The 15,286-nt window shown below is 45.1% G+C and overlaps 1 protein-coding gene across 16 annotated transcripts in view; it reads right to left on the bottom strand.

Annotated features, from left to right (window-relative positions):
• Positions 1 to 15,286, bottom strand: part of Mink1 (misshapen like kinase 1) — a 50,380-nt gene that overhangs the window by 13,876 nt on the left and 21,218 nt on the right. For 15 of the 16 annotated variants that reach the window (XR_012438773.1, XM_074047080.1, XM_074047066.1 and 12 more), the window contains 5 exons: positions 9,436 to 9,509; positions 4,158 to 4,223; positions 2,350 to 2,406; positions 2,141 to 2,266; positions 15 to 125 (listed from right to left, as the gene is read on the bottom strand). Coding sequence is in view for 15 of the 16 variants with exons in the window: in XM_074047080.1 (XP_073903181.1) it covers positions 15 to 125; positions 2,141 to 2,266; positions 2,350 to 2,364 (252 nt within the window). In the remaining variant the exon portion in view is untranslated. Of the gene's footprint in view, positions 1 to 14; positions 126 to 2,140; positions 2,267 to 2,349; positions 2,407 to 4,157; positions 4,224 to 9,435; positions 9,510 to 15,286 lie in introns of those variants that run through there. The other variant, XM_074047072.1, reaches the window with a different exon arrangement.

Below are 15,286 nucleotides of genomic sequence, written 5' to 3'. Positions count from 1 at the left end.
GGCCTCAAACTCACCCTGAGAATCTCCCTGCAGATGTAGGCAATACAATCCTCCTTTAGAGCATTCCCTTTTGTGTTCTTTACCAGGTCAGTCACTGAACCAGCACCACAGAACTCCATCACCAGCTATGGTGCCAGAAAGGCACGGGAAGGGAAAGCATCTGTCAGGCAAGACCTCCACTCCACCCCTGGTCAGACCCCTGGAGAAGGACCAGAGGTCTTGGGGCGAGAACTGGTCTGAGCCAGACAGCAGGGCTGCAAGACTCCTCACAGAAGCCATAGGACTTCTTGACATCAGGAAAGGCAAAGGGAACATAGCTGGGAAAGAACTGGCAAGGTGGGACTGAATCCCAAGCAGGAGTCCCAGAACTCCCTGAAATTGCCCACAGTGATACAGGGCCATTATCCTTGAGGAACCCTTGAAACAGCCCACAGTGATGAGAAGCTCATTTTCCTTGAGGAAGAGGCTAATGCTGTCATTAGATTCTCCCTGGGAACCCAAACCCCAAAACAGTTAAAAACCATTGGTCTAGGCACTATGCTCCTTTGCAATAGCTGCCCACCATTGTATCCACTTTCAATGGTGTCCTACTAAATCTTTGTTTTCCCTATAAAAAATATGAAAAGAAAAAAAAGAATAATTGCTCTAGAACAGGGGTCAGCAAACCATGGTGGGCCAAACGCCTGCTTTTGTACATCTATCAAGCTAGGAATAGCTTTCATAATTTTTTTTTTCTTGCAGTGAACCCAGGGCCTCACATATACTAGGCAAGTACCCTACCATTGAGCTACATCTCCAGTCCAGTTTTTACAATTTTTAGTGGCAGGAAAAAATAAAAATAAGCATATTTCATGATGCATAGGAATGATATGATATTCAAATTTTAGGTTTGGGGGATACAGCTATGCTCCTTTATTTACCTATTGCTATTTTCATGGAATATCAATAGAAATGAGTAATTATGACAGAGCAAATATGACCAACAACAAAACCTACACTATTAACTACCTGGCCCTTAAAAGAAAAAGGGTAATTCAGAGGTAAGAAAGGGGCTGAGAACCGGTGATTCTCCAGGTCGGCTAGAGAAGTACATGGAGTCTACGCAGTTAAGTTGCTGGAAGGGACCTGTGAAGACTTCCTGTCCAAGTGTTTGCACCAAAACCCACATCTAAAGCAGGAAAATGCTAGATGGAACATGTGTAATGGCTATGCAATAAACATAATTTGCATGTACCCTGAGTCAGGGCCTGCTCCTGGGACAGTAAAGCGGTGGGGGGGGGGGGGGGGGAGGGTACGGACATGGTGTTCAATATGTCCGCAAGAGGGAGCTCAGTCACTGGTGCTTAGCTGATAGTCCTCAGTGATCTCCCACTATACACAACCTGACAGGTAAACCAACCCTGTTATTCATGTTTGTGTATTATGTATGTGTGTCCCCAAAAAGCCTAAGGGCCTTTGAGGTCAGGACCTTGGCTTATGCTTATCTGCACAAAGTATACAGAAAGAAGGTGCTTACTAAAGACTTGTCTGGCTGACTTTTGGGAGGGGAGACCTGGCATGATCCCCAAAACTCCCAATGGCCATTGGATGCTCCCTGCCACTCTCCTTCTGGGTCAAGCTCAGCAACACCAAGTATGAGGCTCAGTAGTTGTGGCACAGCAAATAGCAACAAAACCTAAACTATTTAGTACCTGGCCCTTCACAGAAAGTTCACCACTATGCCCAAGCTAGGGCATAGTGACTCTTAGGAATCTTCTGGGTCAGCAGGCATTTGGGCAGGTTCTGCACAAAAAATCACCCAGAGGGATCTGAATTTTGTTGCTTCCCTCAGACCTTTGCCAGATCTCTGTTGGCAGTGACCAGAGTTCTGCTGCTCACTATTTATGACATGCCCATCAGAGTGGTCAGGGCAAAGATAGGAGCAAATACCAGGACACCATACATTCAAGAGGCCAGAGACTGCAATGTGTGTACAGGGTTGCAGTGTGGAGCTCCATGGGAGTCATGTGGTCTCTGGATCCACTAAAGGGAGAGGCTGGGTACAATGAAGGGAAGGTGGGCAGGAAGAGATGTAGGCACTGACCCTTAACTCCACACAAGCAGCATGGAGGCATGAGGGGCAGGCAGAGGCATTTCTCACCCAAAGTTGGTCATCGTTCCCGGGGGGGCTCTTCTTGATAAAAGCCCCATAATACGTGGCAATATTGCGGTGGTGAGAATATTTTTTCAACATGTTGATCTCCTGTTTGATTTCTTCCTCCTCATCCTAGGCGAATGGGAGAAGGTGCCTTGAGGCCCCTATAACCCCTCTTGACGCCAGTCCTCCCTCTGCCTGGCTCCACTCCCTACCTCTGTGACATCCATGACCTTGATGGCAGCCAGCTGCCCAGTCTTAACATGCCGACCCTGCAGGACAGAGAATGAGAGTATGGAGTCTGGGTGGTTCAGGGGGCAGGACAACAAAGAGGGCTTGATTCCAAAAGAGGTCACGTCCTATAGCTGTTTTCTATCTTACAATGTACTCCTCATTGTGGCAAGACACCTGAGTATACAATGTGATCACAGGAATAGGCAGAGGGAGAAAGTTCCTGAACCATGGTAGCTAACAGAGAAACTACCTAGGCTCCACTTCCACACTATAAAGATGAAGTTCAACAAAGATGAAGTGTCTCTTATAAAAACCTCAAGAGAGACTAGTGACAGACACAATGCTCTGTTCCAGCCTCCCTGGTGTGGACTTTCTCCAGATTGAAAGTTAGAGTGAAAGTCACTTCTGCATCCTGAGGGAGGCAGCAAAGGAGGAGGGGCTTTGTCTCTCTCATTTCTTATGCAAAACAAAATGCCCAGTGCTTTCCTGGCCTACCTACTCTAGATAGGAGGCCTCTCCCAGTATTAATCTCACCCCAAGGCTTTTTATTGTTCACAACAGGAAAAGAATAGGGGCATTGGTCCTTTAGTTGTAGAACTCTCACCTCCCCCAACAGGAAAAGAACAGAGGCACAGCTGAGATTTTAGGGAACTTGAGCCAAGAGAGGGGCCAGCTAACATGGGCCAATGACATCCTATCACCAGTCTTAATGGGAGGAAACTTTCCTTTCTTGACTGTGTCCCAACCATTCTTCATCCTCCCCCACCATTCTGCTGAAATTCTTAGCAGAAGTCAGCAAAGGCTTGGACAGGAAAGTCCAAGGTTTCCTGGGAAAAGCAGGGTGGGGGAAGGCAGCCCTTTGTGTGATGGACATGGGTACTACCAGCCCCTGGATTATTATTGTCCTCAGCAGCCATTCAAGACCCAGGGAAGCACAGCATACAGAGCTACCTATTTTCACAGAAACAAGTAGACAAGAGATGGTGGGGAGGGGTTACCTGTTTCCCAAAGCTTACAAAGGATAGAGTAGGGAGAAAGGCAAGTGGTCCTTGTGACTCAGGAGACCCAGAGATGCAGGGGGACTTTGCAAACACCAAACAATGTGTCTGGAGATGCAGGCATCACCCACCCTGAACATCTCTACTTCCCGCTGTGGCCACTTCCCCATCTAAGAGTGGGCAGTGGTCAGGCCTTGTGAGAGGGCTAAGCTGGCCAGGCTAAAAAGCTACAATCAATGGCCAAGGAAATGCCGGTTCTGTGGGAAAGAGAGGCAGCCTCAAAAACAGGCCTGCGCTCTGGCTTCAGTTCTACTGCAGGCAGCTGCAGGAGGCCAAGAAAACCACTTCCTCTCTGCAGAAGGCCACTTGTGAAGTCCTACCAACCCCAAGTCCCAGGTCTCCTTGAGGTCTTGGGAGGAGTCAAACTCATATTTTCGGCCAAAGCTCTGAATATCCAGGTGAGCTCTGACACCCACATACCCATAAGCTTCCTACTGCCCTCCTGGCTCCTCCTACTTCCTGTCCCACAGACACCAGCTGCAGACCTGTTTCTGCCACACCCAAAACCAGTTCTATACTCAAAGGCAGAAACCAGCCAAATGCACCCTCTTTTGCTCTACTCTATTTGCTCTCCTCTCTCTCTTTGGTTCTTTCCCTTCCAGCCCTCCCTCCTCACTTCACCCCCTGCCACCTCTGTAATCTTCTGTAGCTTCCCTCAAATCTCCAGACCTGGAATCATTTCTTCCATTCATGGCTGTGCAGCTCACACTTCTGCACCATTAGTGTCTCACCTTGTACACCTGTCCATAGGTTCCATTGCCAACCACTTCCACCAGCTCAAAGATGCCAGCAGGGTCCTGGGGAAAGGGATGGGAAGAAGATAGAAAGAACAGGTGTTAGCACTTCAAAAACAACTACATGGGCTGAGGGGCATACTCAAGTGGTACAATACCTGCCTAGCAATCATGAGGCCCTGAGTTTGAACTCCAGTACTACCAAAAACAAAACAAAAAGCCCAAAATACCAGAAAATGCTGGAGGGAGGAGAGGCATTTGGTTAGGCTGCAAGTGAAAGCAGGATGTTACTTGGGAGCCTGCAGGGGCCCTCTAATGGACAGCTGCCCCTCTCCTGGATGGTCCAGAGTTAAATGTCCTCTGGGAAAAGTAAGAAAGAGGGGAGAAGATGCAAGTCAGAGTCCAGATGGCTTTCTAAAGGCTTGCTCCCAGTTTGCCAAGGGCCGGCCTGTGAGGCTAGTGCAGACTTTCAAGTCACGTAATGCCCATAAAACTCCATGGAGCCTGACACAGACTGTGTGCACGATGAAAGTTAACTATCATTGTTCTTATTTTATTTTAAAGGCAGGATGAACAAGCTAATAGGGTTCAGGAGGCACCAGCAGGGAGCCGCCTCCTTTGGCCCTTTTCTCCCCTGGGGAGAGGGGAGAACTGGAAAGTGCTCCTGAAGTGAGAGCTTCTGGTCAGAGCTTGGGGCTTTTGGGGGCAGATGAAAAGTCCTCCAGGGAGGGAAAGCAGGTGACATAGTAAGGACCTGGCAGGGGTAGGAGGGAAATTGTGAATGAGCAGGGAGAACTCTGTGTTCCTCCTCTTCTGAGCCAAGCAGTATCAGGAGGAGGGCCCAAGGACTGAACAAAGCCTCCAAAGAGGCCCATCCTCCTGTGGGCCATAGCAGGCAGCTTGGCCTCAGTCGCACAGCTGCCAAACTATCCCACGGCCACCCACACCCTCCTGGCAGGACTGCTTTTTTGAGAGAGAAGCTGGGAGGTAGAGCTGTAAGCTGGAGACACTGGCCCAAATTATTACCCTTCTTGGCACCACTGTAGGGGCTGAGAGGGAGGAAGGAAGGCCGCTTGGGAATAAACTCTCTAGGCAATCTTGGACCTCTGTGCTGATCTCCTAACAGAATATAATCTAAACCTCCTCTCTCGGATTTTGAAAACCAATATAGGATTTCTGAAAATAAAAGCAAAAACATACGACAACATAGAGACTCACAAACAAGCCCAAAACACCCTTCATTCACTGACGTACAGGCATATGCAATAGGATCTGAGCATGATGGAGACCAGGAAGAGATACCAGCTAAGGGCTTTTTTTTGGCCAGCCGGGCAGAAAGTGAGACTCACGTCTCAGTAAGGGGAGAGTCATGGTGCATCCCTATGATCCTAGCTTTGTGGGAGGTAGGAAGACCGCAGCCTGAGGCCTGGCCCTAGGCAAAAACTTGAGACCCTACCTGAAAAATAACTAAAGCAAAAAGGCTGGAGATATGGCTCAAGTGGTAAGAGTGCCTGCTTAGCAAGTGTGAGGTCCTAAATTCAAACCCCAGCACCGTCAAAACACAAACAAAAACACTGATGGTCTGCAGTTAATTGTTTTGCTCCAGGTGAAATTACTTACAATTCTTTAATAGGTCTAAAAAAGTCAGTGGAGCTCATAGGAAAGGGTGGGAGGTGAATGAGAGGTTTGTCTAAACCTGAAGGCTGTAAGGAACCTGGAAGAAGTCACCTTATCTTGTCTACCTACCGTTCTAGATATCGAGGCTTGAAGCGAATATAATTCCCTAAAGATGTCAAGAGAGGAGCTCATCTGTCCTGAGGCCTTATAATACTAACTGTTGGGAAGTCCTTCCTTGAATATAACTTTAGTGTTTTCTGCAGTGGAGGGAGACAGGAAAAGAGACTTACTGTCTTCATTTTCTGAATGCTCCTAATCTAAGGGGAAAACATGATGGCACTGTGACACCCTGGTCATGGCACCTCTGTGCTCTCCACAGAGACCTAGCCAATCCACTTTCCAAGACCAGAAGTTTCTCCCCACCAAGAGCTCAGCCCCGTGTCATGTTCTGCAGCAATACCTCCCCCTGCTGTATCACAGTCACCCTGTCCTTTCTCCCTGCATGTCCCTTGTTTACTCTCAATTCCTGGACTGCCACCTCAGACCCATTTCTTTTGTCCTCCCTCCTGGAGCTCCTGTCTCCCACTTTCCCCTACCACTGCTTCTGCCCAGTTTAACCCCCAACATGGGCTTTCTTATTTTACTCTTCTGTCTCAGCACACAGTGGCTCCTCACTGCGTGAAGAGAGGCCACCTCAGCCTGACAGTCACAATTGCCCCATCATTATCCAGCCAGTAAACATCTTGTTACTGCCTACATTGCCCAGCACTGAGCTAGGCCTTAATCCAGGGAAATAGATAAGGCAAACACATCTTATTTCATTCATCCATTAAATATGAATTAGGTGCTAAGCTAACTGTGTGGTAGCTCTGAATTAGGCACAATGGAAGCTCAACATACAAGAGAAACACCTCACATAATCATTTTAGAGACAGGCCAAGTATCCAAATAAGAAGATGTGGCAGTGTGTGGCTCTGTGTCACAAGAGCAACTGAAAGCACTGAAGTCATTAGGGCTTTGCTAGGTGTGGTGGGAAGAGCACTGGCGAGTAGCCTCCTAGTGAGAACCTGGACATTACCCTTGTGTCCCTGTTTAGAGCCTGGGAGGGAGTTGGACTGGGTAAAAGTCTGTTTTATGGTTTCGGGGGAGAGAATTAAATTCTACTTGGGAATGTGTAACAGGCTATCTGGACAAGATGGTGCTTGAGGGCTTTGGAGGCTGGGTAAGTTTTCAACTGGTAAAAGCAAACAAAGAGTGGAGAAGGTTGTGTCCTGTCGATGGACAGCATTTTGGATTTGGATGCTGAATTTGGGATGTTAGGGGAGGCATCGGAGCACATGTCTGTCAGGCAGTTAGAAACAGATTAGGTTCTGAAGATGAAGATGCAGAGACATTCATGAGTGTGTAAGTAGGCAACAGACAAGATGTGAAGGAAGAGCGCCCTGGAAGCAAGTTGAAAGAGCCATGGTTAGCCTCTGAGAGCTGGTTGCATGCTGTACCTCAGAGAGCAGGACAGACACTAGAGAGCAGGCGGCCATGGAGGCCATCCCATGCAGAGGACAGGTTGACTAAAGGTCTCAAATGCTGCAGATCAGCTAGACATTGAAAAGAGGCCCCTGGCCTTAGCCTCCAGGGAACCTTTGTGGGAACTGTTTGTGAGAGCACCAAGCAGTGGGGGCTGGAGGAGAAGGAGGAATGAGGAGGCAAAGGCTGGAGGAAGCGCCCTCTCGGGAGAAATCTAACTTTGAGAGGAAGGGGAAATCAGATGACTCCTGGAGGAGGCAGCAGGGTCATAATGTGAACAAGAAGAAGCTGAAAAGGGAAGATGGACAGGGGAATTGATTTTTAAATAACATATGTATATGTCAGTATGGCGTTTTTTTGGTTTGGTTGTTTTGCAGTGCTTAAGATCAAACCCAGGGCCTTATGCATGCTAGGCAAACATTCTACCATTGAGCTACACTCCTACATAAACTATCTTCCTTTGGTTTGCAATAGTGGTAAAGTCCAATAGTGTCTATTTCTCTCTTATATACATACCCAAGGATTCAGAATGCCCAGAGATGTGTAACAGTTCACATCTGACTTGTGCATTGATTGAGCTGTAAGTATAGCCCTTCAAATGCTGTGACTATCTGTTCTTGGTCACACTCTTTGAAGGTGAAGTGCCTCAGGAGGGAGGTGCTGTGCTCCCTGGAAAGCCTCAGGCAGTCCTGGCTACACTCCTCCTCCTACCCACCCCACCCCACCCCTGCATTACAGTGTGCTGCTGTAGGCTGCTTCCAGCTCGTCCTCAGGATGGTCAAGTTCTGTCCTCAGAAGTCTGGTTCTTGTCCAGCCGGAGGCCAGAAAATGGGAAGGGATGGTAAGTAACCACGGCAGGGGTAAATCATTAGAGGCATAAGAAAAAAGGATAGGAAGAGATAAGAAGTGAAGTGTCAGTGATCTGCTGAGGTCAAGAGGAAGACGAGGGAGCAAAAATATGCAGTGGCCTTCACGGTAGTGATTAAGTTGGAGTGCAGCTTCTCTCCTAAGTTGGAGTGGGGCCTGAATTAAGTGGAAACCTTGGAACAGATGCTACACATGGTGCTTTGAGGTGGTGGTTCTCAACCTACAGGCTACATAAGAATCACCTGGGAAACAGACTCCTAGGATGTGTTTCCTGGGGTTGGTTATTTATTTCATTTTATAAGAAATGGGGTCTCATTGTGTTGTGCAGGCTAGTCCTAAACTCCTGGGCTCAAGCAACCCTCTTCCCTCAGTCTCTGGAGTAGCTGGACCTAAAGCATGTGCTGCCACACTTGACTGTTTCCAGAGATGCTGTGTATTACCAGACACCCTGGGTGATTCTGCTGCAGAGTCAGTGAGAAACACTGCCTTAGGCATTACTATAGGTGAAGGAAAGGTGTAGGACAATTGGGACCAGTGTTGATCTGCATGAAGTCAGGCAGGTGATCAAACACTCTCTCTCCTCCAAGAGCTCTCCATCACCGACTCTCTTTCCAGACAAGCAATTCCTGCCCATTTTTTCTATGTTTATGTGGCCATCCATGCTTAAAAATGATCTCTCTCCAGTCCATATAACTGAACTCTTCAGTTATTTTCCAGGAAGTCTTCCCTAGCAATGCTAGTGTGCTATAAGCTATTCCACCCATGAATTTCAACTTCAGTTTTACATACTAATCTCATCCCCACCATGAAGTTAAGCTTCTCAAGAACAAGAACAAGTAGATATATCTTTAAAAACAATCTAAGAATAAGACAAGAATATCCATTCTTGGCATTTCTATTCAACACAGTATTGGAGGTTATAGCCAATGGAACTAGACAAGAAAGAAATAGAAGGTACCAGAATCAGAAAAGAACATGTATCTCTATATGCAAAAGGTCCTAAGAAATCCACTAGAACTAGCAAGTGAGTTCAGCAAGGTTGCGAGATATGAGACCAATGTAAAAATCAACTGTGAACTGGTACAGTGGCTCAGGCGGTCACAAGCCTGCCCAGAACATGAGGGACCCAGAGTTCAAACCCAAGTACCACCAAAAGTCAACTGCATTTCTATACACTATAACAAATAATCCAAAAACGGAATTAATAAAACAATACCATTTACGACAGCATCAAAAACAAGTTTAAGCTGGGAGGGGTGGTGCATACCTGTAATCCCAGCACTTGGAAGGCAGAGGTAGGAGGATCGAATTCTAGGCTAGCCTGCACTTCATAGTAAGACCCTGTCTCAAAAAAACAAAAAAAAGAAGCTTAACCAAAGAAGTGTTAGACATACACTGAAAACTACAAAATAATTTTGAAATAAATTAAAGACCTGAGTGTATGGAAAGATATCCCATGTTCATAAATCAGAGGAGTTAATATTGTTAAAATCTACAAATTTAATGAATTCTATCAAAATCCCAGCTGACATCCCCCCCACCAGAAATTGACAGGCTCATCCAAAAAATCTTTTGGAAATGCAAGGGACTTAAGAGTTTACTTGGGTAGGGCTGTTGCTCAGTGTCAGGAATCCTGAGGATCCTGGGACAAAAGGACTCTGGGGCCTCCAAAAAGTCCATCCGAGCCCAGAAGTTGTATGGTCAGAATCTGTCTTGAAAACAAAAAGCAAAGTTGGAGGATATGCAGGGTGTGGTGGCTCACATCTAAAATTGCGGCTTCTAAAGAGTCAGAAGTCAGGAGGACAACTAGTTCAAGGCCAGCCTGGGCAAGAAAGTAATCAAACTCTATCTCAACAAGCTGGGAATGGTGGTACACACCTGTAATCCCAGTTACATAGGAGGTATAAGTAGGAGGATCATGGTCCAGGATGGCCTGGGAAAAAACTGGAGATCCTATCTCAAAAGAGGGCTGGAAGTATGGGTCAAGAGGCAGAACACCTGCCCAGCAAGCATGAGGCCCTGAGTGTAAACCCCACTATGACCAAAAGTGGAATAAGAATTTGGAGGATCACATTTTCCAGTTTAGTTTCAAAATTTACTACAAAGCTACAGTAATCAATAGTGTGATAATGACATGATGGCAGACATATAGATCAGAGGGAAAGAACTGAGATTAGAAAAATAAACTCTTACAATATCAGTCAACTGATTTTCAACAAGAATGCCAAGACCATTCAATAGTCTCTTTAATAAAGGGTTCTAGAACAGGTGAATATCCACATAAAAAGAATGAAGTTGGACCTTTATATCATACCACATACAAAAGCTAACCCAAAATAGATCATCGACATAAAAATATAAGAGTTTAAGCCATAAAAATTTTAGAAGAAAACACAGGATCAATCATGACCTTGGATCAATAACGATTTCTTATACATGACACCTAAAACAGGCTGGGCATGGTGGTACATACCTGTAGTCCCAGCTACTCATAAGGCTGAGTTGGGAGGATCACTTAGACTCATGAGTTTAAGACCAGCCTGGGCAACATAGTAAGACACCATCTCAAAAAATAGATAAGCAAAAACCAAAAATGCACAAGCAAAAAAGGAAAAAACTGGACTTCATCAAAAGTTAAAACTTTTGTGCTTCAAAAGATACCAAGAAAATGAGACTTGGGTGTGTAATTCAGCAGTAGAGTGCTTGCCTTAGGTTCGATACCCTGTACCACACAAACAAACAAAAACAAAAACAGCAAGTGAAAAGTGGGCTGGGTATAGCTCAGTGGTAGAGTATAAAGCCCTTAGTTTAATTCCAGCACACACACACACACACACACACACACACACACACACACAAAGACAACCCAGAGGTTGGGAGAAAATTTTTGCAAATTATGTAGTTAATAAGGGACTTGTATCTGGAATGTAAAAAGGATTCCCACAGGGGCTGGAGGCATGATTTAAGTGTAAAGCATCAGCCTAGCAAGCATGAAGTCCTAAGTTCAAACACACTGTCACCAAAAAAAAAGATTCCTACACTCATCAATATAAAGGTAAGTTGGGCTAGGGTATAGCTCAGTAGTAGAGTGCTTGTCTAGCATGCATGAGGCCCTAAGTTCCAATTTCCAGATGGAAGAAGGAAGGAAGGGGGTAAGGGAGGCAGGAGAGGAAGGGTTAGAGGAAGAGGGGGAGGAAAAGGAGGAAGATAACCCAATTATAAAAGGATAAAACCTTTGGCATTGTTGACATAAGAACTGTGAGCAGTGGATGAATCCTGGTTCTTGGGTACTGGCCACATGGCTTTTGGTCTGGGCTGGACTTCTTGGAGGCCCTGAGAGTACTTTTGTCCTGGGATCCTGTGGGTGCTGCCTGGTGCTGAGCAGAGGCCATCCCTACACAGGTCACAAGCTCTTACTGTGGGGCTTGGAGCACAGAAACTCTATGCCAGGCAAAAATAAAATAAAATAGAACCAAAAATGGGCAAAGGATGTGAAGAGACGTTTCTTCAAAGATATATACAGTGGCCAACAAGCATACAAAAGGTGCTCAACATCATTAGTCATTAGGGAAATGCAAATCAAAGCCACAGAGAGATAGCAGTTCATACCCACTAGGATGGCCATAAGCAAAGGATGGATAATATTAAGTGTTGGTGAAAACATAGAGGAACTGAAACCCTCATATATTGCTAATGAGAATGTGAAATGATGCAGCCACTTTGGAAAACAGTTGGGTAATTCCTCAAATGTTAAGCAGAGTTATCATAGGAGTCAGCAATTCCACTCCTAGGTAAGCACTTGGGCACATGTGTACATGAAAATGTGTATGTGAGTGTTGACAGCAGCTATTCATAAAAGCCAAAAAGTAGAAAAACCCAAGGCCCATCATGTGATGCTTGGAACATTCTGAAAATAAAAAGGGATGGAGTACTGTGCTAGTGTGATGTGAATGACCCTTGAAAATGCTGTGCTAATCAAAGAAGCCAGTTACAAAAGGCTGCATACTGTGTGACTGCATTCACTTGCTGTGTCAAAGAGCAAATCACAGAGACAGAAAGTAGATTAGTGATTGCCTGGGGCTGGGTAGAGAGGGGAATAGTGACTGCTAATGAGTACTGGTTTAATTTGGGGTTGATGAAAGTGCTTGGACATTATTAGTGATGGATGCACAAATCTGTGAGTACACTAAAAACCACTTTAAAATACTTTAAAAGGGTAGATTTTATTAATTATATCTAAACAAAGCTGTTATTAAATGGTGGCTCATGCCTATAATCCTTGCTACTTGAGAGGCTGAGATTGGGAGGATCTCAGTTTGAGGCCAGCCCTGACAAATAGTTTGCAAGACCCCATCTCCAAAATAACCAGTCCAAAATGGACTGGAGCTGTGCATGTTTTGCAAGTTCAAAGCCCTGAGTTCAAACCCCAGTCTCACTAATAATAATTATTATTATTACTCTAAGATTATCTACCATAGTGCTCAATAACTTATATGATAATTTCACTCTAGGAAAGCTACTAAGAGTACTGGGTTCCCTTCCTATTAACAAAGGGAATCCTTGAACAAGTGTTTTAGGTTTAATAAGAGATATAAAAGTCCTGAGTCAAACACAGAAGACATTATAGTAATTCATGTTAATAGTCAGGCATTTTGGTATCTATTCTTGGCTTTGCTGCTAATAGGCTGTGTACCTGGGGATAAGTAACTTAATTTTCTAGTTTCCCTTTAGACAAGCTAAGAAAACTTTTCAGTTCTAACTAACTAACTATGATTCTACATGCTCAAGTCCTTTCCATGACACTGCCAACCTAATGTCTATTCCTTCCTTACTGTGTGTCAGTGACTGTGCTGGCTAGGGAACAGAACAATGAATAAAATGAGGTAGGCAGACGCAAAACAACTCTACAGTTGATTATTTAACTCTGGCTGTGATAACTTGTTTTGTTTTTTTTTTTTCAGTATGGAGTTTGGGTACTGATTAGCTGAATGTGATTCAATGCACTTAGCATTAGTGTAGAAGTTTGAAGAAAACACCTCCCATACTCCTGGAATTCTTTTTGCAGTACTGGAGTTTGAATTCAGGGCCTTGTAATTGCTAGGCAAGCACTCTACCACTTGAGCCAGTCCTCTAGCCCCTATGGTAACTCTTAGTATGCAGGAGATATATGGAGCACTAACAGAACAAACTTGATCAAGTCTAGAATATAGGAATCAGGGAAAGCCTCTTCAAAGAAGACAGATTTGAGCTGTGGTCTTCCCAGCTCCTCCTCTGAACAACTTTGCCTGCTATCATCTATCCCCTCCTCCTGCCCTTATCTTTACTCTCTCTTGACATCTCCCATTTTGGCTATTGCAGACAATGCTTTAATAATGGTAATAGCTAGTAATTTTAAAACACTTCCTTTGTTCCTGCCAAGCAGCTTTAGAGGTATTATCTCATGTCAAATTTTGAGGTAGGTACTATTGTTAGGCTCATCTCACAGGTGAAGGAAGTTTACGGCAATTAAATGACTTGCCCAGGGTTAACAAACAACTAGGAAGTGGTAGGGCCAAGATCTGATTCCAAGGCCTTCAGAGTGTGCTTTGCCTGGCTCACATTTCCTGTTGCCTAAGAACCGGTGTTTTCAACCATTTGGTTCCCTTTCTTGCCCCAGCAAGAGTCCAAGAGATATGTTCCTGACCTGAGGTAGCCAGTCCAAGACTGAAAGGAAACAACAACCTCTGGCAAACTTCCCCTCAGCCTTTCCAACTAAGGGGGAAAATGCTATATAGAAAATGGAGAGTTAGGGCTGGAGAGGCCATTATCTCAGGTAAAGGGAGGTGGGAGCTCTTAGGAGAGGGCCAGACTATTCACAGAGATCAAAGTGGATGAGAGGGGAGAGGAGTTGCAAGTGTGAGGGTGAGTGAGTGAGTGGCTAGAACATCCACTGCTACTGCCACAGATTCGGAACCACCTCCAAGTTCCTGTTCCCAGGAGTCTATGTTGCAATTCTGGTGCTCAGTTTCCAAAGGACCTCAACTAAAAATAATATTGACAGCCAGGCACAGTGCTAAGAGTTTTACACATAACAACTAATTTAATCTTCATAGAACTTCATGAAGTAGACAGTATTATTATTCTCACTTTACAAAAGAGGAAACTGAGGCTTGGTAGAGGTAATCTGCCCAAGGTCAAACAGATAATTAAGTGGCAGAGCCAGGATCTGAAGGCATGTGACTGTTCCAAAATCTGTTACAACCATCCCTTTAGTTGACCTAGTCAAAGCAGGTTCCTGCAATCAAGCCAGACCACACATCGCTATTCCACTTCCTACTCTCATGTCTCATCCTTCCAAGTAGAACAAAGGGCAGGAACCATGTTTAGGTGGCACCTGGGTACTATACACAGCATGAGACTTAGGCAGACTCAGACTGACAGGAGTGCCTGAATGAAAAATAGCAGCAGGTTTTTTCATGACACTCTGATCTGTGGCACATGCAAAACTACTTTTCTTTTTTTCTTTTTTTTGGGGAGCAATACTAGTATCAGGGTTTAAACTCAGGGCCTCATGCTCATTAGGTATGTACTCTACCACTTGAGCTCACCCGCCAGCCCTGTGTGTGTGTTGGGTATTATTGAGATAGGGTCTCTCAAACTATTTGCCTGGGCTGGCCTCAAACCTCAATCCTCCGATCTCTGCCTCCTGAGTAGCTAAGATTACAGGTGTGAGCCCAGCTAATTAAAATTTTTGCTTGACGGAGAGACTATGTAATACATCATGTAAGAGTTGGATTCCATTATTGAAGGGTGGGGCTCTGAGATAACTGACAAACACCTCATGTGGCTGGGATGTGGCTCAGTGGTGGAGAGCATCCCCAGCATGCAAAAAGGGTAAAAAAACAGTCAGTGATATGTCTCAGAGGCTCTGTGCTTAGCACCATATGAGGTCATTCATGATATATAATTACACTTATTGCTTTATTCAGCTGAGACAACAGAGAAGTTAACTGCAAAAACCTTCCTGGTTGCTATAAAGCCACATGCAACACAAAGGACCTTGTCATGCATGTATTTAATTCTTGGTGATGTGCAGTTGCTTCAGGAGATCGTCCCTGCCTGGTTCAGGAACTGCCCAT

This window comes from Castor canadensis, chromosome 11 (genome assembly GCF_047511655.1).
Source record: "Castor canadensis chromosome 11, mCasCan1.hap1v2, whole genome shotgun sequence".
Taxonomy (NCBI): Eukaryota; Metazoa; Chordata; class Mammalia; order Rodentia; family Castoridae; genus Castor; species Castor canadensis.
This window is presented reverse-complemented; position numbering and strand designations above follow the sequence as displayed.